The sequence below is a fragment of the Grampus griseus genome (assembly GCF_964374135.1).
Source record: "Grampus griseus genome assembly, chromosome: 15".
Taxonomy (NCBI): Eukaryota; Metazoa; Chordata; class Mammalia; order Artiodactyla; family Delphinidae; genus Grampus; species Grampus griseus.
This window is the reverse complement of record NC_139009.1, coordinates 25,371,154-25,397,027: the sequence shown is the minus strand read 5'-3', so window position 1 is coordinate 25,397,027 and position 25,874 is coordinate 25,371,154. Positions and strand designations below refer to the sequence as shown.

The 25,874-nt window shown below is 35.8% G+C and overlaps 1 protein-coding gene across 1 annotated transcript in view; it reads right to left on the bottom strand.

Moving 5' to 3' along the window:
- The window catches only part of BIRC6 (baculoviral IAP repeat containing 6), a gene marked incomplete at its 5' end in the record, with an annotated part of 244,882 nt that overhangs the window by 30,637 nt on the left and 188,371 nt on the right, over positions 1 to 25,874 (bottom strand). The window contains 1 exon segment of the mRNA XM_082671758.1: positions 10,890 to 11,097. Within this exon segment, the coding sequence (XP_082527884.1) occupies positions 10,890 to 11,097 (208 nt within the window).

Genomic DNA, 25,874 nt, shown 5'->3' with positions numbered 1-25,874 from the left:
ATATTAAAATAAATGTTGGCACTGCTGTCTCCATCACCAAGTAAAAAAGGTTGACAAACCACTGAACTTGTTCAAGGTCATCACAAAAAGAAACTTAAAAAGTATATATATATGGTTGCAACAAATTCTTCTTGTCTAAGAAATCAGGCCTTTTTCACTTTGTAGGTTTGAGAAACAGAGGAAAAAGAAAAGATAGGAAATGTTTTTCCAATGAAAACAAATGTAGGAGGACTGGAACTGAAATTCTTTCTCAACTGAAGCCCTAAAGGAACTAACTTAAAGGAGTTAAAACAAGAGAGTTTGATAGAAAATATGCCGTTTAAGAAGTAAATCAACTAATCTTATTGCTTAGTTGGATAAAAATGAATTGGGTATTTCTACAAGACAATTCAGTTATTTTAAAAACTGATGAACTTTGCACCGGAAGACACTTTGGGATAGCTAAGGGAAAGGGCAATCAAGGATGCTTACTTTAATAATGCTATTAAAGAGAAGTTCAATGTTGAGAACACCTTACACTCAACAGAGTCATTGTGTCACGTCCTTATTAGCAATTAAGATTATGTGATTGGCGGCAAGTGCCTTTTTCAAACTTCTGGTGAAGCTATCAAATACTAAATATACAAAATATGATTATTTGTCTACTGGAGTCGAGCAGGAAAAGTCTGCACAAAAGATCAAGGACAAAATATCTGCCTTTGCTCCAACTCCAAGGAGGCTACGAAGTGCCACACTTACTCAAAAGTGAAACCAAACTACTATGGCTGTACTGTGACTTCATTTTGAGATAACACAGGTTGAAATGGCCAGCAGATGAATTTCACCAAGAATGGTACTTAAAATCTGAAGGGCTCACATTTTCACACTGTGATTATTTTGTGGGCAACAAAATGAATTTTCACACTAGATAATTATATTTCAAGTGGAAACAATACATATATAAAGGTTTAAAGTATTACGCTACCTGATGCCACAAATCCCTTTATTAATGGAGGTGACAGAGTTGCTTTCAAGTTCTTTCTTTTTTAAGAATCTAAAATAAAATGCTCATCGACAACTGGTCATAAACAGGCAGGAGTTGTTTTTTCTATTTGTTATTTAAATATCGAGTTTTGCTAATAAACTCTTTAATTTCTTCTTGACAAGGGAGTTAAAGATATTACAAATATAGGACATACTAAGATAGTAACAAAATTCAGGAGATGGAAAACAAGAGGGTGTTTAGCGGGGTGGGAAGAGGCTTCTCCAGCAACATAGAGAAAATAATTATATCTCCAACACACCACCCTAGTCTATGCAAGTAGACACCAAATCAGCTTGAAAAGACAGTAAAGGAAAAATACATACATCAATAACGAAGAAATTTTCAGAGGAAATGTTTTTATTGATTCTTTTGAGCAAAAAAAAAAAAAAAATCAAATGGGTAAAGCTGACTTAATCCTCATTTAAGTGATAATTACATGAAGTTGCTACCAGCTCATGTTCTACAGACCACAAAACACAGTTTACCTTACTTAGGTTACCTTAGTGATCTAGTAATTACTACTTAGGCACAACTCGAATGGCTATGCATATCTAACGAAATATGCTGCCTTTTAACATCTTATCATAGTGTTAAAAACAATTCTTCAGGGGAGTGAAAAAAGATAAGCAAAAGAAAATATAAGAAAAATTCTGTAGAATCTGCATTCTTATATATACTTTTTTAATTATCAAAAGCAAAATTTTCAATTAAAAAATGTTACTTGTCAACATTAAAAATATTTATGTATCCTAACTTTCCAAAGCCAAATCAGAAATAAGTTCACACTTCGATTTCTAATTATTCACTGACGCATAAATCCAATTGTTCTTTGGAAGTTAAGTTCAATTTAGTAAATAAATATACTTGATTGGGACATTAGGAAATTTGAGGTCTTATCATAGCTCTCTGCCACTAAGCACGAGACCTTGGAACAAATCACAGTATTTATGGACCTTGTTTTCATCATTTATAAAAAGGGGGATATGAACTATCTGAACTCTTAAGAGCATTCCTTATAGTTCTAAAACCCTGTAGATATTATGGGACAGGTTACTTATCGTGAAGTGCCCAGAAAGATTTACAAACTAAATCTTACTTAGCAAGAGACTTCAAATTCAGCAATTAAGATTGCTTGAGATTTTGTCAGAAGTAAGATAGTGGAAACCATCTTGAAACATAAAGCTCATCTAATGTAATCTGACAAGGAATAAATAATCATTTTACATGTTATGCTACTGAGGTAGAAGTATTAAGTCAATTTATAATTTTTAATGAGTTTATGTTTGTTAATCACTTAAATAATAGAATAAGCTGTACTATGGTACTTGATCTAAGTGTTTTTCAGGAATCAGCTAAAGCTGAAGTCTAGCCATTACATGTCACCTTAGTGATCAATGAACAATTTTGGTAAAAGGTAGCAATGGGGTATAAAAATAGAAGTATCTGGACTACAGGTCAATCAACTTGTCTTTTTTTTTTTTTTTTTTTAATTATTTATTTGGCTGTGCTGGGTCTTAGCCACGGCATGCAGGATCTTTAGTCGCTGCATGTGGGATTTAGCTCCCTGACCAGGGATTGAACCCAGGCTCCCGGCCTTGGGAGCATGGAGTCCTACCCACTGAACCACCAGGGAAGTCCCTCTTTCTTCATAAATGTTGTTTTTGATAATGAACACTACAGGCATCAGGAAAGTGGGGAGCTAAATCCCAGATTTATTACCTATTAGTAAGTTTTTAAATGTTAAATTCTAAGTAATAGTTTCATTCTTTGTAGAACAAGAATATTTTCTTGTCTACCACACAGAGCAAAAAAAACTAGTAATACACATCTAAGAACTTCTGAAACTCTATATCCTACACAAAAGTTAGGTTATAATATTATTCCTTGTATTTTTTACACAGCTATATGCTACTATATATTTATTATAACTTTTCCCACATTTAAAGCAGTTTGGCTTATTCTTCAGAAACAAGAAGGGAAATCAATAAAAACATAGAGGCTGGAACATAAATATTATACTAATCAAAATTATTTCAAACTGACAGAACAAAAGGAATTCAGAAAATACTTTTGTCTTTTACCTGCCTAAGTCATTAATCTGACAGTTAGAAAAATTCATTTTTACCAGATTTTTTTTTTTTGCAGTAGGCGGGCCTCTCACTGTTGTGGCCTCTCCCGTTGCAGAGCACAGGCTCCGGACCCGCAGGCTCAGCGGCCATGGCTCACGGGCCTAGTCGCTCCGCGGCATGTGGGATCTTCCCAGACAGGGGCACGAACCCGTGTCCCATGCATTGGCAGGCGGACTCTCAACCACTGCGCCACCAGGGAAGCCCCATTTTTACCAGATTTTGATCTCTCATAACTGGCATAAAATTAAGTGGTAGTGACCTTGGACTTATGTGCAGTAAACATCTAATCACAGGCTGTCTTTGGCATGTGTCTAACAAACACTGCTTACACCTTTATACATCCTTTACCTCCTACTTTTGTATCAGGGTGTCATTCTCACATGCGCTCCCCCCCGCCCCCGCCCCAGCCTCTCTCTTTTGGCCCCTAGGGAACTATTTCTTCCACTGCTTGTAGATATAAAAATTAAAAGTATTAAACACAAAAATCATCAAATTATAAAACTAAAAAAAAAACAGAAAGTAAGGCTTTTTGGATAAAATAAATGAAAAACTTTTTTTTCTGCATTTGGTAAGAAAGAAAAGTGTCAATATTGCTATACTGAGGGCACCTGAAAAACGGAACATTTATGGTAATAAAGTTTTCAAAAACTATGCAAGAAAAAAGTACAAAATTTCCATATGATAGCATCATGAAATGTCCCAATTTTGTTTAAATTTTAAGTGATAGATGATATTAGAAAATGGCCTAAGTAGAAAATTACATTTAACATTATAGGTACATTTAAGGTATGTTTTCAAAATGGTATAAAACCAGTGTACAAAACATGCTATTATATACTTAGAAAAAAATTAATTTCTGAAATAGTCCTCATAATTAATTATCTAAATGTTATCTGTTTCAGACAAAAGTTGGAAAGTGCTGAATGTAAAAATTCTCTATTTTGAAGCAATACACTTTTGCCTAGTCTTTAGTTAGGAATGTTTCCCTGACTTATCTTAATATAAATGTTTACTAATAATCAGCCAACAGCAATATTCATCAGTTTATTTATGTTAACCATTAGACTCAAATTAACTCTAAGCAGTTATTGCAAATTGTGAATCTTGAGAGGACTTATTAGGAGAGGTGGTAGACAGTAAAATATAGAATCATGAGTAAAAGAATATTAAAATATCATCATCTTTAGGAAGTTCTTAATGCAATTTGTACAGTAAATATTTAACAACTTTTTAAAGACAGACTAAATCACAATAAATCACTCCTAGGTGCCACCTTGCCATGTCAACAGGTTAGTCTTGCCAGGAAAGATGAACATAATAAACTAGAAGTATATACATTTATTCCTTGAATAGTGCTCTGGTTTACACTAATACCAATCCCATCAGAATACTGTAATTATCTGTCACCAAACTAATCCTCACCCATAGGAGAGTGAGGATGAGAATCAAAATACCACTCTAAATTGTAGCCACATTAAAACAAAAGCAAGGCTAGTCTGGCTTCTGCTAACTTTCGATTCTCCCAATTAAGCACAGATAAAAGGGGGAAGGAGAGTAAGACAGTCAATGGACATACATCATCCCATTTCTTCTCCTTTTTAATTTTGTTAGTTTATATTTGCAAAATGCTATTACTTTTAGAGGACTTGATATATCCTATTAATAAAGTTTCCCAAAGCGTGAGAAAACATTAAGTGATAATTAGACATGGTATTAGTTAACTGAATTGAAGAGTGAGAAAACTAGTCTCTTTCCAATGAAAAGAAAGGTCTCAGTAAGCCTTTGGTAATTTCTTAGCATTGTTAAATCTTCCTTATTAAAACACAAAACGGGTCTGGAGTCAGACACTAACTTTTTTTTTTTTTAATATTTATTTATTATTTATTTATTTTTGGCTGCATCAGGTCTCAGTTGCAGCACATGAGATCTTTGTTGAGGCACGCAGGATCTTTCATGGCGGCACTTGGGCTCCTCATTGTGGTGTGTGGGCTTCTCTCTAGTTGTGGCGTGTGGGCTTCTCTCTAGTTGTGGCGCAAAGGCTCCAGGACGCATGGGCTCTGTAGTTGTGGCGCATGGGTTCCAGAGTGCTTGGGCTCTGTAGTTTGCAGCACGTGGGCTCTCTAGTTGAGGTGCACGAGCTCAGTAGTTGTGGCGCACAGGCCCAGTTGCCCTGCAGCATGTGGGATGTTAGTTCTCTGACCAGGGATCAAACCCGTGTCCCCTGCCTTGTAAGGTGGATTCTTTACCACTGGACCACCAGGGAAGTCCCAGACACTAATTTTTTAAATTTAGTTTATTCACTTTTAGACTTATCTTCTATTTATGGCAAATGATACTGGTCCGTCTGATATGTTAGTAATGTGAAGTTTCCTTTTTAAATAAAATGTTTGGTTAAAAAAGAAAATCTGATCTAAAAAAAGATTCTAGCAAAAGCATGGGTGGTATAAGGTTTGAAAGTTCCTCCTCATAAATGCTGAGGCTCTTCACTCTGACAAAGAATTTCTACCAAGAAAAATTTCCTTCAGTTGTCAACCATGAAAATGGTTTGGTTTATTCTGATCCGATTAATAAAAATCCCATTATCACATGATACTCTTTTAAGATGAATTCTAAAATAATATAGACAAAAGGCTCTAGAAAAATTAAATCTAAAGCCTACTTACTGTCATATAAGTTTTCCACATATACAATTTTGGCTGGATGACAGCTTTAAGGAAAGAGAAGAATTGTATGAAAATGAATGTAGTCTCACCCTGTCATTCCTAAACCTTAATATAAAAGATTTTAGATTCTCTGCTAATGATTCTGAGCCTCTGTCAAGCCAATAGATGACTGTTTTCTGTCTTCAGTAAAATAACCTAGTAGGATTAGTACTGGAGAACTTCTGCATAGGATTACAGACTTCAGATTCTGATATGTTAACAAAGGAAACCATGCTCCGAAAACCATTTATTCGATAGCACTTACACTTTATTGAAGGAGATCTCCAGGGATAAATCCGCAGTCACTGATACTAACACATAGGCAGAATAATGTAGTTAATAAGTAATTTAAAGCCTGAGTTATATTATTTCTTTTTTAAAGTCAAACATCTGAAACATAGACAGTATTTCTACCTAGGAACTAACTTTCTTTTAAGTCCATAATTTTAGAGCAAGAATGCTAATAGACTCAAATCCTCAGTCCCCAGAATGGCAGGATGGGAGAGGACACAAACAGCTCAACTGTCAAGACAGAAAGGATGAAAATCTCCTCCATGGCAATTTAGTCTTGTTCTAACTCCCACCCTAACCATTCAGATACACTGCAAGACAATCTTTTTTTTTTTTTTTTTTTGCGGTACGCGGGCCTCTCACTGTTGTGGCCTCTCCCGTTGCGGAGCACAGGCTCCGGACGCGCAGGCTCAGCGGCCATGGCTCACGGGCGCAGCCGCTCCGCGGCGTGTGGGATCTTCCCAGACCAGGGCACGAACCCGTGCTCCCTGCATCGGCAGGCGGACTCTCAACCACTGCGCCACCAGGGAAGCCCCTAAGACAATCTTTTTATAATGCAGATCTGATTAGATCTCTGCTGAAATCCTTTCAATGGCTCATCACATTTAAGAGTAGGTAACTATGAAGTTCTTCAAGCCCCTGCTTTCCTCTCTAGCCTCATTTCCCACCCCTATTTCTCACCCGAAGGACACCCAGGCACACCAAACTTCTTTATTCTCTACATTTCGCTGAATACTTGATGCTTTCTTTCACTCCAACATTCTTCACACAGCCTGGTACATCAGGCCCCTGCTCCTCTTTATTTAGCCAATTCTTATGTATTCTTTGGGCTTCCAAATCTGGGTTGATCCTCCAGTAATGTTTTAAACTTCCAATATGCCATGTACTGTGTTATTAAAACTGCCTAGTTATTGTTTCCCCCATAATCTGTCAGTCCCTTAGAAAAAGTCCTAATTTTCTTGTTATGCTCTCATGAACATTCAATAAACATCCGTTAAATGAACAAATCAGTGATGCTCTTGTGACTAGGCCAGATATCACCTATCTGAATATAAGCGCAAGCTTCTAAAACACTAATTAGATAAAAGCAAAGTAAATGATCTGCCTTTTCTTCTTCATGATATTTTCCTAGTTCCTCTTATAGAAGGTTTCAGGCTTGGAGGGGAGAGTCAGTTAACCTATATAATCTCTATCATTCTTTGAATTTTGAGATCAAAATTAGTTGGGTTTAAGCATTGTCCTCAAGATAGGATACTTTTTTTTTTTTTTTTTGCGGTACGCAGGCCTCTCACTGCTGTGGCCTCTCCCGTCGCAGAGCACAGGCTCCGGACGCGCAGGCTCAGCGGCCATGGCTCACGGGCCCAGCCGCTCCGCGGCATGTGGGATCCTCCTGGACCGGGACACGAACCCGCATCCCCTGCATCGGCAGGCGGACTCTCAACCACTGTGCCACCAGGGAAGCCCAAGATAGGATACTCTTAATTGGATTATTCCAACCAGTAAAAGTAAACTTCCTCTTTAGATTTGGGCAAAACGTTTTAATTTCTTTCATCCAAAAAAGCTAAAAATTGTAAGTATAACATATACAGAAGAAATAATATCAATGTAAATCATTATATGTAACCACAATTATCATCCAGAGACCTGCAAATTACATAGAGAATCTATCTTTTCTTTATCTAATATGACAAAATTGTGCTATGTTAAATTTTCATTTGGAGGGAAAGAACTGCATGCCTTTTGTGTATTTCTGGCTTTTAGAAAGAAAAAAAAAGTAACAAATGAGAAATAATAAGAAGAAAACAAGGCAATACAATAATATACATAAACATAATTAGTAAACTAGTACTTGCTTTCTTGCTTTAAAAAAAAAAAGAAAAACCTATACTAAATAGATGTACTCTATCTACACTTACCTATTTTTCCCCTGAGCCCCCAGGTGCAGATGTGGCCAGGACACCCCAGGGAATCACCCACAGTCAAGGCATCCCCCCCCACCTGCCTTATTTCTTACTGAGAGAAAAAGAGACAAAAATAATGCAAAAATGTTCTGAGCTGGGGAACACCTACACATTATTTTTAAAGTCATAACTCCAAATCCTGATGAAGCACTAAAACACATCCTAAAAGTGATATGTAAACAGAATGTAATTTGCCTTGACCATCCTCTTCGAAGAGTATCCTGGGTTTTGTTTTTGTTTTTAAATACAGTTGGGGATCAGGTAGAGGGGAGGGGGGAGGGGGAAGCTTTGCATCTTGAAACAGTGTTAAAAATAAATTTAGACCAATTTCTGTGGGTATAAACTTTACAGGAAATTGGACTATACTGTTCACTTTATTAGAGTTCTAGTCTGATGAAAATATAAAAAGAAATACATTTAAGTTTTGACAGGCTGGAAAAGAGTAGATTTTCCCCTCTTTCTGTGAAGTGGAAAGTGAATTCTCAAGGTGCCAAACCTTGATAGGAAAGTAGGGATGTTATAACATGTATGTCTTTGCTGGCTTCTTTTTGTAACAGAGGCTGTATTCTACACATATATAAAAAAAAAAACAGATATCATGAGGAATCTTGACGAAGAGGCACATTCAAACCATAATACAAAACTCTCTTTAGTGTTTGTCAGTAAAATAGCTTTAAAATATAGTTAACTGCACAGGGTCACTGTAAAGATAAAATAAAAAATGAAATGATCTCTGTGAACAGTCATGATCTTTATGTGCATGTTTTTTTTTCAATTTTAAAAAAATTAACTAATTTATTTATTTTTGGCTGCGTTGGGTCTTCATTGCTGCGCGTGGGCTTTCTCTAGTTGCGGCGAGTGGGGGCTACTCTTCATTGCAATGCGCAGGCTTCTCATTGTGGTGGCTTCTCTTGTTGCGGAGCACGGGCTCTAGGTGTGTGGGCTTCAGCAGTTGTGGCTCATGGGCTCTAGAGCGCAGGCTCAGTAGTTGTGGCGCATGGGCTTAGCTGCTCCGCGGCATGTGGGATCTTCCCGGACCAGGGCACGAACCTGTGTCCCCTGCATTAGCAGGCGGACTCCCAACCACTGCGCCACCAGGGAAGCTCCCTACATGCATGTTTTGCTGGTACAAAATTTAAAAGTTTTGAAGTGTCATTTTTTCTTGGTGAAAGATTTTAAAGAATTTCTTTTTCCAGGTAACCAAGTAGAAAAATAAAGAGCTCCTGTTAACTGAAACTCAGTTATCCTCTATCCGCAATTAAATTTTTGTAGTGGTTCATTAATACATTTCATGCAGAAGTTTAATTTTTAAGAAATTATACTGCATGTTATGTGAACAGGATATACATTAAGAAAAGCAGCAAAAACGGCACTCTAGGTCTGCAAATTCCATTCACTTAGCTCAGTTAGAAAATCAGACCTTTAGTCTGATGATACCACACTATTTTTGTATAATTATGTTAGCTACCTAGGTTACCAGTTAGAAAGATTTTTGCCATAATGAAGGATGGGACCAAAGATAATATTATTTTCTTCTCTACAACATAAAAAAGTCTCACACTATCAAAGAAAATATACCTTTACATTTTCCCTCCCTGGTAAAAGAGTATGAACCTACAGCTTTTTATATCGCTACCAACTGGGTCTTCTTTAATCTCTTCTCTAATTCATGATTCTTACTGCCTGGCAGTGAGCCACTAGTTTTTAAAGTGATATTGACAGTACAATAAAGCTAAAAGATTCAGAATAATCTGAGGAGTTGATTTCTTCTGAAAAATGAAAGCTGACAAAAACTATTCCTCCAATGACCAATTCTCTGCCATCATTTGATGTATACTGAGTTTCTCAAATTTTAGGCTACTAAAAAAATAAGTGAGAACAGGTAGGACAAATATATTGCAAAGATGGTAAAGAAGATTAACTGATTCAAAAGACCACTAACAAAGAAATAAGCTTCCTCTAGCCTAATTCTGAATGTTTATGCAAACATCAGAATTTATGCCATCTTTAAGTAAAACTGACAACCATTAAACAGATTCTGCTAAGAGAATGAAAAAGGTTACCAGGAAAAGGTTTTTAAAAAAGTTTTTGATAAGAGGACTCACCATCTGATTTCTAGCAAGGTATAAACTTAACCAAAGATTCATTTAAAACTTCAATTTTCCACGAAGATAAAATACTAACTTTACTATAACTTCAACAAATAAATACCAAATCCTCTACCTTCTAAAAAACATTATAGCATGAATTATAACATATGTATCAAAATGAAACTAGTAATTCCTAAAGCCAACAGTTCTAATTCTATGAATCTACTCTGCAGAGATTTTTGCAAGTCCCAAAAGATGTATGTCAGAGGTTATTACAAATTAGAAATAACCCAAATGTCCACTAATAGATGGTTAAATACAGCATCTATATACAATGCATAATCAGAAATATTAAGAACATTACCAGCAATATGTATTTACTGAGAGTGAAGGTGTCTTTCACCTCAATATTGAGTAAAACTAGCATCTATCTGTATAATAGGTACAATGTGATAGCATTTAAGAAAAACTCTATCTATAGCTATAAGATCGCATAGGGCGATGTCTGGTAAGCCACTGTTAATAAACGTTTCTGAGTGTAGGATTTGGTGGCTACTTTTTCTTTGCAGTTTTATTTACTGCTTGTGCATATGTTTGTTTAATTAGCATACATCATTTTTAAAAAACCAACAAAGCTATTTTAAAAAAGATAGTAAAAGCCAAGGTCAAAAGAAATGAACAAAGTATAGTACCTTAAACGGTTGGTGTAGGTATCAACACAGGTCTTCATTTTGGCTAATAATGTACCAACAGAAGTTTGACACTCTGACTGTTCTTCCTCTTCACCATTCTCTGCAGAAAGAGGCAACAATAGGGGCACCATGCACGTACAAGAAGCAATGGCCCGGAGCAATTCTAGCAGAGCTCGATAGAGTGGCACATGTCTTGCCATGTCGAGAACTGTAAGAAGGAAGAAGGGGAAAGCATAAAATGAGCAGATGTGCAATATAAAAGTAAGTCCACAGCAATGTAGCTTCTACTTGGATCTTAAGATTGATTGCTGGGTTGGTAAGTGGACTAAAGTAGATGTTCATGAAGCACCAATGTACAAAGTGTAGCACTTTTAGGGAACAAAAAAAAAATGAAAATGGCACAGAGTTGGGGAGACAGCAAGAAATGTAATTAAGTAACTATTTAGTTATATCACACATAAAAATGATTAAATAGTCCAGATAATACATTATGGCAGTAAATACATTTACTTATTTACTTAAAAAAATTATTTATTATTTATTTTTGGCTGCATTGGGTCTTTGTTGCTGCATGCGGCTTTCTCTAGTTGCGGCGAGTGGGGGCTACTCTTCATTGCGGTGAGCGGGCTTCTCATTGTGGTGGCTTCTCTTGTTGCGGGGCACGGGCTCTAGTAGTTGTGTGGGCTTCAGTAGTTGCAGCATGCAGGCTCAGTAGTTGTGGCACACGGGCTCAGTAGTTGTGGCGCACGGGCTTAGTTGCTCCGCGGCATGTGGGATCTTTCCGGACCAGGGCTCGAACCTGTGTCCCCTGCATCGGCAGGCGGATTCTTAACCACAGTGCCACCAGGGAAGCCCTAAGCTATGATCTTATCCCAGTTATAAAAAGCAACAAACAACATTAATTAATCCTAAAAATTAATCTGACCTCTATAAAAAAGAAAAATACTTAGTGTTTTAGATAGCGTGTTCATTAAGAGGTAGAAGATTATTTCCCAATGTTATTAAATAATGTATAGTTATAATACTTTCCTCAGAATTTGCTGTTTCTCCTTACATTCTTTTGAATGGAGTTCTATGAATGTAATTTATGCTCCGTATTACAATATTACCTCCAACTAATCCACACTTCACTGTTCAACATTCTATTCCCAGAAAAATAAAGCCAACTATAAGAAAGCATAGTTGTGTTTTTTGTTTTTTTTTTTTTTTTTTTTTTTGCAGTACGCGGGCCTCTCACTGTTGTGGCCTCTCCCGTTGCGGAGCACAGGCTCTGGACGCGCAGGCTCAGCGGCCATGGCTCATGGGCCCAGCCGCTCCATGGCATGTGGGATCCTCCCGGACCGGGGCATGAATCTGTGTCCCCTGCATCGGCAGGTGGACTCTCAACCACTGCCCAACCAGGGAAGCCCAGCATGTTTTTTTATAATATAGTAAATAACATATATTCTTACATTAGAAAAGCAGTAATATAAATTACCTGCTAAATCACATCACGTTAAGTAATTCTAAACATTAAAGTGACAGAAGGTTATTATGTATACACAAAAACTGTCTTAGGGGTTTAATAACAGACACTTTGCCAGGATAACAATCCATGCGATTGAAAATGAGGCAATATTGTGTTCTTATTATAAGACAATAAACTTGGAGAATTAAATCTAAAATGTTCTGAGATATAAATAAACTATTCGATCCAAAGAATATAAGAAATGATTTGACATAGGAAAGAACTTGCATGAAGAACTTGCTCAAGACTGTATAATCAGTGAAGTGGAGCAAGCAGGATGCACACACAGGTCATCCAGTTCTGAAGTCCAGACACTTAACTACTGAAATATAACGGCACTCAATAGTCACAGTTTCAGAAAAAAACACTAACATGATTTACCAACAGAGAGGAAAAAAAAGTGTTCTAGGCATGGGAAAAAATTTAATATGGCCTGAAATTCCTCCTAACAGGTTCCTTAAAGCACACTAAAAAGTGCTAGGTGCCTTTAAGCTTTAATCGGTATAGTTCATAATCTTAAATATTTTCAACATACCTTACAGCACAGTCTCAAATTTAGCTACAACATTCAAATGGTAAAATAATAAATTTCCCTCTTAATATAATTTAATTCTCTAGAAACTTTAAGTGGCACTTGTTATTTAAAAAAAAAATCAAAACTCTAAGTAATCCAAGCAAAATCACAAAATCATTTCCCGATGAATTATTTATAACTTTCAAAATCAACTTATTGAGGCACAACTTACAGTCAATAAAATGCACTAATTTTAAGTACATATTCAATGATATCTGACAATATACACTCCTGTGTAATCACTGCCAAAATGAAGATACGTAATATTTTTATCATCCCAAACACCTTTGTAGTTAATCATCCTCCTCTGGACAGCTTCAGGCAACCACTCCTATGCTGTCACCTTGGAAAGCAGATAAGCAACAGAGAAAACCAACAATGCCAAATCTGTTCCTTTTTTTTTTTTTAAACATTAAAAAAAACCCACTTACTTATTGATTGATTGATTGCCATGCAGTGCGGCTTGTGGGATTTTAGTTTCCTGACCAGGGATTGAACCCGAGCCCTCGGCAGTTAAAGCACAGAGTCCTAACCACTGGACCGCCAGGGAATTCCCCCAAATCAGTTCTTTAAAAATAAATAGCAAATCTCAATAGCCCCCGTCAGTTAAAAAAAATTGAATTCTTACTTAAAATCCTTTTCATTAAAAAGCTCCATATGGCTTCACAGGTAAATGTTATCAAACACTTAAAAAACACATACTTTTTTTTTTTTTGGCCACACCACGTGACTTGCGGGATTTTCGCTCCATGACCAGGGATTGACACCCCCCCCACCCCCCGCACTAAGCCGGCTGTGAAAGCACCTAGTCCTAACCACTGGACCGCCAGGGAATTCCCTAAAAAACACATACTATTAATTGTATGTGGTGTACTTCAGAAAACAGAGGAAGTGGTAACAACTCATTTTATGAGGACAAAATTACCCAGATACAAAATAAGACAAAGACATTACCAACAAAAAAAAGGAAGAAAAGAAAAAAGAAACTACAGATGAGTATCCCTCATGAACACAGAAACAAAAAAGTAAAATAAATCACAACCAAGTGGCTTTTATTCCAGGATTGCAAAGTCGACTTTACATTTGAAAAATCAATGTAATTCACCATATTAACAGACAAAATAAGAAAAGCCATATGATCATCTTACCAGATCTAAACAAAGTATTTAATGAAATTCAAAATCCATTGATGATAAAACTCTAACCAAACCAGAAACAGAAGAAAACTGCCTCAAGCTGATAAAGGGCATCTATAAAAAACCCTACATCAACCACCATATTTAATGGTGAAAAGACTGAACACCTTTCCCCCAAACTGACAATTTCTGCAAGATCTAAACAGTACAATAAGAAAAAAAAAAAAAACTTTTAAAGAAATAAACAAAACTCATAGAAATTGGAAAGAAGAAATAAAATTGTCTGTCTTTAATGTTCATGGCATGATTATCTTTCTATACAGAAATCCTAAGGAATGTAGCACAACTACTGAGTTGTACAAGGTAGTAGCATATCAGGTGAATAAATAAAAATCAACTGTATTCTTATATACTAGTAACAAGAAAATAAAATTTTTAAAAAAGTATAATTTACAATAGCATAAAAAATGAAATTGGGATAAATTTGACAATTTCAGAAGTATAAAAACACTGCTGAGGCTCACTAAAGGAAATTTAAACAACTAGATATACAATGCTCATAGAAGACCCAATATTGTTAATAAGTTAATTCTCTCCAAATTCATGTACAGATTGAATGCAATTCCAATCAAATTTCCAATGGGCTTTTAGTTGGGGGGTAGAAACTGACAAGATGACTCATATATATGGAAATGCAAAGGACCTAGAGAGTCAAAATAATTACAGCTGAATTTTATTTGCCATAAGATTATAAATTCTGCAATTAATGCATCTTAAGAGTTAAGTAAACTTTATAAATATTAACTGGTCAAATGCTTGCCTTTTTTGAAACTACCTAGTAGGACAAAGGAACAAGAAACAAACAAATTTACAATGATACTTTGACTAATAAAATCTCTGAGAGTAGAAATCCTCTAGGTAAAAACAAAACAAAAATACTTCGCAAATCATGCAAAGCCTAATTGTTTAGCTGAATACCTATGACTGACAAAAATACTTCCATGTAGAATTTCTATTCATTCTAGCCCACATAAAAGTTACAAGAGCTTGGGTATATAATCGCTGATGTCCCAACACCAGCCTTTTACTCTTCTCTCCAATTCTGGTAGAAATAGCTAATCTGTGTAAGTTCCAAATATTTTCATACTCTCATCTTCTATTACCAATCTGTCTGTTCATACTTCTAGCTATACATGCTAGATATAATGTTACTGATTACTATTTCTGGATGGTGGTCCATGAGGTAACTTAGGTTAAAATTTATTTTTACTTTCTCCTTCGTGCTTTTAGGCATTGCTTAATACTTATAGCCTGCATAAAACCATGTCTTAAATTTGCTTTAAAATAACCTATTATGTGTATATATGTATGTGTTTGGAAAAAATGGGTTAGTGAGCATGTAACTGAAAAGCATGGCCATATGTTTATCTGATGAAGCTGGTGATGGAACTCAAAGGGGTTCATTATGCTACATTCACTAGTTTTACATATTTTGAACTTTTACATAATAAAAAATTTTATTAAATTGTCATGGTCATTAAAGACAAAGTTGGGGGAATGTTACAAACTGAAGAAGGTGGAAAAGGTTACTAAATGATTCTAGATTAAATTTTGGACAACAAGCAATTTTTTTCTTTGCTATAGAGGACATAATTGGGACAACAGATGAAATATGTATGGTATCTGTGGATTGGATGATTAGATAGGTGTATTCTATCAATGCTTTTTTTCTGATTTTGGTTACTGTAATGTGGTTATGTAGTAGGCTGCCTTTGTGTTTTAGGAAATAAACAGTGAAATACTTAGGGGTAACAGAGCTATCATATCTGCAACATATGTCTCACAATTGGTGCAGAAAAAATAATGTGTGTATGTATAAAATTTATATATGCTTACATGTATAGATAGACAAAAGAAAGGAAGGAAGTTGGTATCAAACTCCTAGAAAGGCATGGGGTGCGGGGGGACTTCGCTGGTAAGACTCCGTGCTCCCGATGCAAGGAGCCCGGGTTCGATCCCTGGTCGGGGAACCAGAGCCCACATGCATGCTGCAACTAAGAACCCTCATGCTGCAATTAAAGATCCCGCATGCCAAAATGAAGACTCCGCGTGCCACAACTAAGACCCGGTGCAGCCAAAATAAATAAATAAATAAAATAAATATTTTTTAAAAAAAGAAAGGTGTGGGGAAATAGCCACTCAACATTACTGGTATAATGTCTATGGAGCACAAGTTACAATCTGTCAAAACAACAAATTGGCATACCCTTTGAATCATCAATTCTAGTTAATTCTGAAAACTAATCCTACAGATAAAATTATCAAGGTCACCAAAATTAGTCACTGCAACATTGTTTATAACAGCAAAATAATCCATTTATGTTCATTAGATGGAGCTGTTTCGATTACTAAATATCAATTACGCAGTCATAAAAATGAAGATGTGCCTTATGCTGCATTGGAACAAATTCCAAAATACCTAAGGTGGGAACAGGAGGAACAAGGAATAGAAATGGGGTTGTATGGGGAATTCCCGGGCGGTCCAGTGGTTAGGACATGGTGCTTTCACTGCCAGGGGCCCGTGTTCAATCTCTTGATTGGGGAACTAAGACCCTACAAGCCTCATGGGTGTGGGGGGGGAAAAAAAAAGAAAGAAAGAAAGAAAGAAAGAAATGGGGTTGTATGGTATAGTGCCATTTCAGTAAATATAACAACAACGTAAAAGGTAAGGAAAAAGAATATGTATTCATATTTACTTGTTTTTTATATATACATATATACACACACACACACAGGATCTCTATTAAAAAATATAAGAAATTAGTACTATTGATTATCTCTAGGGAGCTAAATTGGTCGGCTAGAGGACAGGTGCAGGAAGACAACCATTTATTAGATACCATCTTAAAACTTTTGAATTTTAAAACAAGTGAAGAATATAATATTTGGATAAAGAAAAAAATGTGTAATTTAATAAAGCTGATTAATGTTACAGGTAAAAGGCACATGATATAGTACACTTAGGTATGTGTTGAATTTTTACTTTCAAGGAATTAATGGATGCAAAATATCCCACTATAAGGATACAGAACAATTAATGAGAGGTTAAAAATTTTATTAGGCTTTTGAAACCTAATTTTTTTTTCGCACCAGCTTGACAGCATGAAGAGTTCAGTGAACCTGCTCCGCCATGAAACAGATACAAATTTTTTAAAAAACATCACCACTCAAGGCCCTAGAAATAGTCCAAAGAGCACACAACAAACTGAGAAAACATTCATTTAAGAAAGTCTACTAAAACTCAGTAAGAAAAACAAGAACCTAAAGTATTTGAACCAAGATCCTACTCTCTTCCTGCTCTCAGCAAGAAAGCAAACTCACCACAGACTGGTAGAACCTGAGCTCCCTCTTCCCCTAGCTTGAGTTAGAAGATTATCTCCCCAGGATGGGAAGATCTCAGCATTTCTCATCCTACCACCAGCTACTTGCTGCTGTGGCTAAGTTTCAGATAAGTAGAGCTAAGAGGCAGATGCTTCCTTTTCCCCAGACCCCACTTATGGTACTGGGGATCTGAATAGATAATTCTCCAAAAAAGATACACAAATGACCAGCAAACACATCATCATTAGTCATCAGGGAAATGCAAATCAAAACCACAATGAGATACCTGCCATCTCACATACACTAAGATGGCTGTAATTTAAAAGTCAAGGAGGGGCTTCCCTGGTTGGCACAGTGGTTGAGAGTCCACCTGCCGATACAGCGGACACGGGTTTGTGCCCCGGTCTGGGAAGATCCCACATGCCGCGGAGCGGCTGGGCCCGTGAGCCATGGCCGCTGAGCCTGCGTGTCTGGAGCCTGTGCTCCGCAACGGGAGAGGCCACAACAGTGAGAGGCCACAACAGTGAGAGGCCCACGTACCGGGAAATAAATAAGTAAATAAATAAAATAAAAGTCAAGGAATAACTTATTACCATGTGAACCAGCATTTCCACTCCTAGGTATACAGACAAAGTAAATGAAAGGAGGAACGAAAACAGATATTTGTACACTCATGTTCACTGTTATTCACAATAGCCAAAAGGTATAAACAACTCAAATGTCTATCAAATGATGAATAAGCAAAATGCAGTAGATATCCATACAGTGAAATATTATCCAGTCATAAAAAGGAAATCGAGTACTGATACATGAAACAATATCAATGGACCTTGACAACACTGTACTGAGATTAAAAATTCAAACAAAAGACTACATATTACATGATCTGATTTATATGAAATGTTCACAGTGGGCAACTCTCTATACATAGAGAGACAGTAGATTAGTGGTTGCTTAAGGCTGGAGGGGTGGTAAGGAGAAAGAGGGATGATAGCTAAGGTGTATATGGTGGGGTTTTTTTTAATTAATTTAATTTATTTATTTTGGCTGTGCTGGGTCTTCGTTACCGTGCACGGGCTTTCTCTAGTTGCGGCGAGCAGGGGCTACTCTTCGTTGAGGTGCGCAGGCTTCTCACTGCAGTGGCTTCTCTTGTGGAGCACGGGCTCTAGTCGCATGGGCTTCAGTAGTTGTGGCGCACAGGCTTAGCTGCTCCACGGCACGTGGGATCTTCCCAGACCAGGGCTCGAACCCACGTTCCCTGCATTGGCAGTAACCACTGTACCACCAGGGAAGCCCTGGTTTCATTTCGTTTTCTTCTTTTTTTTTCTTCTTTTCTTTCCTTCCTCCCTCCCTCCCTCCCTCTCTTCCTTCCTCTCTCTCTCTCTCTTTTTATGGCTGCATTGGGTCTTCGTTGCTGTGCATGGGCTTTCTCTAGTTACGGCGAGCGGGGGCTACTCTTCGTTGTGGTGTGCGGGCTTCTTACTGTGGTGGTTCCTTTTGTTGCAGGGCACGGGCTCTAGGTGCGCGGGCTTCAGTAGTCGTGGCACACAGGCTCAGTAGTTGTGGCTCGTGGGCCCTAGAGCACAGGCTCAGTAGTTGTGGCGCACGGGCTTAGCTGCTCCGCGGCATGTGGGATCTTCCTGGACCAGGGCTCGAAGCCATGCCCCCTGCACTGGCAGGCAGAATCTTAACCACTGTGCCATCAGGGAAGCCACCTCTGGTTTCTTTTTAAATTGACAAAAATGTTCTAAATTTGATTGTCATAACAGTTGCACATAACTGTGAACATGCCAAAAATCAGTGAATGTGCCCTTTAAGTGGACAAATTGTATGGTAAGTGAATTATCTTTCAATAAAGCTGTTATTAATTTTTTTAAGTACTTATTCACATACCATTTGCTCCTTTTTCTTCTGGGATGTTTATTTTCTTCAATTGCTTAATAATATTACTTTGTATATGAGACAAAGAACACAATAAGCTTTCCAAACATTTCCCCCAATATGATGTTTTGATTTTCAAATATATGCAAACATAGATGTAAATGCATACTCATACAGCCTCTTCCAACTTGAGACCAGCAAAAGAATGAAGTCTTGGAAAAACTTTCTTTCACTCACGTTTTGAATGGCTTCCATTTCTCTAAAAGTATTTGAAACATTAGAATTTCCATTACTATAAATGTAGCCAGTTATCCAAAGATTTCCATTTGTACTGCTTTATAAACTTATTTATCAAAGTACTGCACACAGTGTTTTATTTTCCCCAATCCCCTTCCATGCGGCATACAATGAAAAAAAGAACAGAGAACAAAAATCATCCCAATAAAAGCCCTAGCTAGTTATTTTGTGGATATTGACCAAATGATTCTAAACTTTATATGGAAAGGCAGAATACCCAGAAGAGCCAACACAATAATGAAGAAGAAGAACAAAGTCAGAGGACTGATATGACCAGACTTCGAAGCTTACTATAAAGCTACAATGATCAAGATAATGTAGCACTGGCGAAAGAACAAATAGATCAATGGAACAAAAACAGTAACAAGAATCTGTACATGACGGTTTATAGCAGCTTTATTCATAACTGCCCCAAACTGGAAGCAATCGAGATATTCTTCAAAAGGTGACTGGATAAACAAACTGTTATATATCAATACAGTGGAATATTATTCTGCAATAAAAGGAAATGAGCTATCAAACCAAGAAAAGACATGGAGGAAACTTAAATGTATATTGTTTAGTAAAAGAAGCCAATCTGAAATGATTCCAACTATATGACATTCTGGAAAAGGAAAAACTATGGAGCCAGGAAAAATATCAGTGGTCACCAGAGGTTTCACTGTGGGGAGAGAGAGGATGGGATGAATAGAGCACAGGAAATTTCTCAGGGCAGTGAAACTATTCTGTACAATACTGTAATGGTGAAATGCACAACACCAGGCATCTGTCAAAACCCATAGAATGGTATAACACAAAGAGTGAACCCTAATGTAAATTACTGACTTTAGCTAAAAATAATATGTCATGTCACTATTTGTGTATCAATTGTACCATGTACCACACTAATACAAGATGTAACAGGACACTATGAGTGGAAGGGGGTGGTGATATGTACTATCTGCTCAATTTTCTGTAAACCCAAAGCTGCTTTTAAACTAGTAGTCTATTGATTTTTTAAAATATTAGTCTATTAATTTTAAAAAATTAACTACCTAAAATTATAGTACTTTACCTAAAATTACATAAGAATACAGGTAATCCAAGACAGGTTGATTTTTCAAAAGCAATTAAATGGTTATGAAGTTATCAAGAACAACAAGAAAAACCACAAAATGAGAAGCTACCTCTCCATTATACGAATAAAGCCGAGGACAGCCTACCATGCTGATACTCAATACTGAAGAGAGGGGGAAAAGAATCTGACAAACATGAAGGGTTGATAATTTTTAAAACACTTTAAAATCTGGAAATAAATGGGCGTAGAGAAAATAAGACAGCTCTTCTAAAATAAATGAAACATGATACTTCTTTTTATGCTGTTGTTGTTTATCTTATTCAATTAAGTTAGCAGTGAGAGGATTTTATGCTATTGTTGTTTATTTTATTCAATTAAGTTAGCAGTGGGAATCTTAAATTATGGGAAGAGAAGATACTCTCTTCATATCAAGGAGGGATGCAAGCAAAAGCTGTGGAGGCAAGGTAATAGGCAGTGGACAATGAGACTGCAAATAGTAAAAACAGGGCAAGACAAAATTATGGGTCTGATTTACAAAGAACTTTAAATAAATTTCAGTACTATGCCATTTCTTATGACACACATTTTAAACTTAAAATAGGAAGGTTTTGTATATTTGCATTTTTCTTGACAACAGTCAGTTACATAAACAAGTGTGCTCATTTTAATGTCAAATTCCACCCAGATATTAATGCATCCGGCAATCTATGCTTATGCCAGGAAACTGGAAAATGATTATTCATATCTGATTTTACATTACTCGTGTTTTTCTTTTAAAGACTTACGTCTGAATATCCCTGCAGAAGGGAATCTGGAAAACTAAGGGAGAGCTAATTTTTGCTCGCTTTTTTAAGATATGCACTTTTAAACTAACATGTATGGGTGGTCAGCGAACAAGAGGAGTCCGTAAATGTAACAAACTCTTAATGAAATACAAACGAGTACAAAATACACCAAGTGTTTCAATCCTGAATTCCTTAATCCTATGTTTGGCCATGCAGAACTTCATCAGAAAACTTTAGGTGTTTTTCCACACAGCACACTTCATCATTAATACAGGATTAAATGTGACCAGCCTGACAAAGAAGAGCAGGGGCATGACACTGTTATGCAACTCCATGTCTGCAAGGGTGGCTTGCAGCAACTTCTTCACTCAGCAAATGCCAAGTGCATGTTCAATGTTACTGCTTACCACCAACCAAGTAAAGACACTATCCTTTGGATCCTCAGATGAACCTGTTTGCTGAATTATGCAATGCTTGAAAACTACCTTGGAAGTATCATCAACAACTACAGATACAGGTGTGACACTACTATATAATTATTTCAGTAAGAGAAATTTTCTAATTTGAAAGTAGTTACTAGTACTAGGTAAAAGAATAAAATTCTCATCTTCTGTATTTGAAACAACATTTCAATGGGGAAAAGGATATTCAAATGTCTGGAAAAAAACAGAATAGTTTAAAGGTTGATAAGAAATTTGTAAGAAATAATCAAAAAGATTAGTCATTTTATCCATGAAACACATGATCCAGCATGTATAAAAGCTAAAAATAATTCTAAGAAAAAATGTAAAACATTTACTGCTTGGCTGACTACTGGCAGAAGCTCATCAATTCTTACCAAACAGTTACAGTGAAATTCACCATGGATTACTAATGGAAAAGACACACCCCTTCTGGAGAACTGAAAACATTTGCCATGTTCAACAAAGAAGTTTGTCCAGGTTTTTTGTGCACTTCCTTTTCTCTGAGTGTAAACAGAAGTTCTCCACAAAGAGAAAAGGTCCATTCATCACTACTGTGGACTAAAGCGGGATAACTGGGAATACTTTATTCCTGATGCAATGTAGGGTAAGGAACACTTCTCTTTTAATTATTTTGGAACTTGGACATTTATAGAAGATATTTTATAAAAACTATAAATGGAGTATAAGCTTTAAAAATTGTGAATCACTATTTTGTATACCTGTAATTTATATAATATCATACATCAACTATACTTCAAAAAAATAAACTCTGACATTTAGTAACTTCATTATTTTAGGCTAAAATATGTGGTGATTATACATATTAGGTATAAACTGTAATTCACATTAAATACATCAGCTTAAATATACATAAAAGACTTAAAAAATGTATTTATAGCTACTAAATATACACCCAGAATATATAAATGACAGTATCTGTGTGCCTTTTCATTATATTTTCTATTATTCTATCCAACTGTTAAAATGATAATAGATTATTTGAAGTTCTACTAAAATGCCTCTATTTTCTATCATGTTCCACCACCTTCAACAGAGTAAATCAGAACTGCAGGCTGAAAAATAATGCAACAAAAGCAAGTACAATAAATTTATTTCCTATTTCTCTGTATAGTTCAAAGATACCTTTCCTAAGGATTTGTTTCACAGTCAACTTTCTTCTTCTCTAGACCAAGAAATTTTGGGGGAAAATGGGTACTCCTGTCATCACTACAACAGAAGATGTAAAGAAGCAAGAAGAGAAAGAAGAAAATGAAGAATCTGTCTTGACCATGTTAGGCATTATTGGGATAGTACTTAACTTCTTGGTAGTAGTTATTGTGTATATCTATATCACAAGCTGATAGTCTCTTTCATGGGGTTGCATTCAGGACAAAAGCCAGCTCTAACAAAAATGATTTCTAAGAATAACCTTTAAAAGAATATTTCCAGAAGATTATGACAAACATTCCAGGGCAAGTGCCTGGCTCTAAGGGCAGTAACCAGGGTAAGTGCCTTACTCTAGGCACTGCAGTGAATATGTGGATAATAAAGATTTATTTCTGTATGCCAGAAAACACACAAGATCCAGTAATAGAAATAAGACACAAAAGCAACCATGCAATGGATTTTTTTCTAAAAGTACATATTGAATATATATCATTTTCATTCCAATTGCTTTTAAATTTATGTTTATTTTAAGCCTCTAATAATCTACCTAATATAGGAAAGGAAAATCTTTTCAGCATGGGAAAGAAAACTAACAAAATCTACAGAAAAATAAAGTTTTATTCAGTATCAATAAACGCTGAATATTCTCAAAAGCACTGTCTTCCTCTGGATTTATACTTAATATCTCAAAAGAAATGCATGCTTTATAATAATTTTTTGGTAGTTACGCATTTGTAACTATAAGATTGCATAGAAAATAAATACTACATAGAAAAAGCATCTTGTTTTTTTCTGATGTTCTTCAGCATGTGTTGACTTTATTTCTCTGATCAATTTCAGTAATACAAAATGAGAGGCCCACCTAAAGTATAAAAACTTCAACTCAATCTAATAAAGTAATACTTGTTTATGGTATGTTCATTTGAGTGGACTCAAAAACTAATGTGAAAATTAAATAATAAATTGCTCAAATATTTATTTTCAATTAAAGAATTTATTCATCCTACTTTGCCTAACTTGAAATATAAAGTCATCCTACATTTCACGGAAATATCACATGGAAATAAAGCAATCAGAGATCCTTAAATTATTTCTCTGTAAATTAAAAATCCTTTCAAGTAACTGAATACTAAAATTTAATCCATAACTATAGGCAATCAACATCCCTACAACTAGCGTGGCTAGTATGCATATCTTAAAAGATAATCATGTAACAAATATATTCTGTCTGGTAAACTACCTTATTCAAAAGGCAGCTCCATTTTTCAAAGTACCAATCCAATAATTTGACTTTTACACTTATAAACCTTCCTAACGCTAAACTATTTTCTTCCCTAGCAGATCAATAGTTGTAGAAATTATACTTGAACAACATACAGTTTTTTTAAAAAAAGGCTGAAATAAACACTGGGTACAGTAAAGTAAGAGAGAATTTTTTCATCTAGGATCTTAAATTCTCACTAAAATGTAACTCAACGAATAAACCAAAAACTCTTCCTTGATACTATACATTTAAAAACAAAACATGGCTCTGCAATATAGATCTTCGCAAATGAGATTACTGAAAGGATATCTTAAGTGAGCATATATCATCAAGAATATTTGTACATTAATAAAATGTTAGTTCGAAGTTGTTTTACTGCAGAGCCATGAATTTAATATGTAATTAGTAATAACTCTATCACATACACGTGCTGTAAGGAAAACATCAATGAGTCTTACACAAATACTTTGATAAAAATAACTTCTGTATGTAAGGATTCATACACAATATTTCAATTTTTCCATTGTTTAATTTCTTGAATTTATACTTTTCAATCAAGCCTTAGCCAACAAACTGTTTTGGGGACTCATGTCAACCCTAGAATATGTTAAACTTTGGCTGAAGTTGGCAGTTAAGCCAGCCACTAGGGCAAAATAATGAAATAAACGGAAACCCTATCAAGAGGTCAAAGATTTTTGGCAGAATATCAAAGTATGAATGTTTTTTACACAAGTCAAGGCCAACTTGCTCTACTCAGCAAGAAGGATATTATACTGGGGGCATGATACACACACACACACAATCTTTTACAGTTTCTCATGTAAGCCTAATTCAATGATTGTTTTAGCCAATTCCCTTTTTATGCTTTTAAAAAGTATTCTACTGGGAATTCCCTGCTGGTCCAGTGGTTAGGGCTCGGCGCTTTCACTGCCACGGTGCAGGTTCAATCCCTGGTCAGGGAACTAAGATCCCATAAGCCACACTGCACAGCCACACATAAAAAAAGTATTTCACTAATTTATCATAAAAGCATCTAGTATGTGTAATATTTGACTATGTAATGGCAATATAACTGGCATAAATAAATTTGGAAACAAATATAACTCTTAATAGGCTTACAATTTAATGAATGGGAAATTTTATATATATATATATATATGGCACAAGTCAAGTTGTTTATAGAAGAAATGAAGAGTTATAGTTCATTTGGCAGGTTGGTTAGGTGGAATTTTATTAAGAAGGTGTGTACTATAAACAGACTACAATGTGAGAAGTGAAAATATAAACAATAGATACACTGGCAACTAACAGGAAGAGAAGGACCGCTCTACTTTGGGTAAACAAGGAAGGTATCTTTAAAAGGTTCCAGATATTTTACCCTTACAAATCTATACAAATCAAATCAACTGGAGACCAGATAAATTTTAATTTAAGCAACCTCTCTCCCCCTTATAAAATTTATGCAACATAAT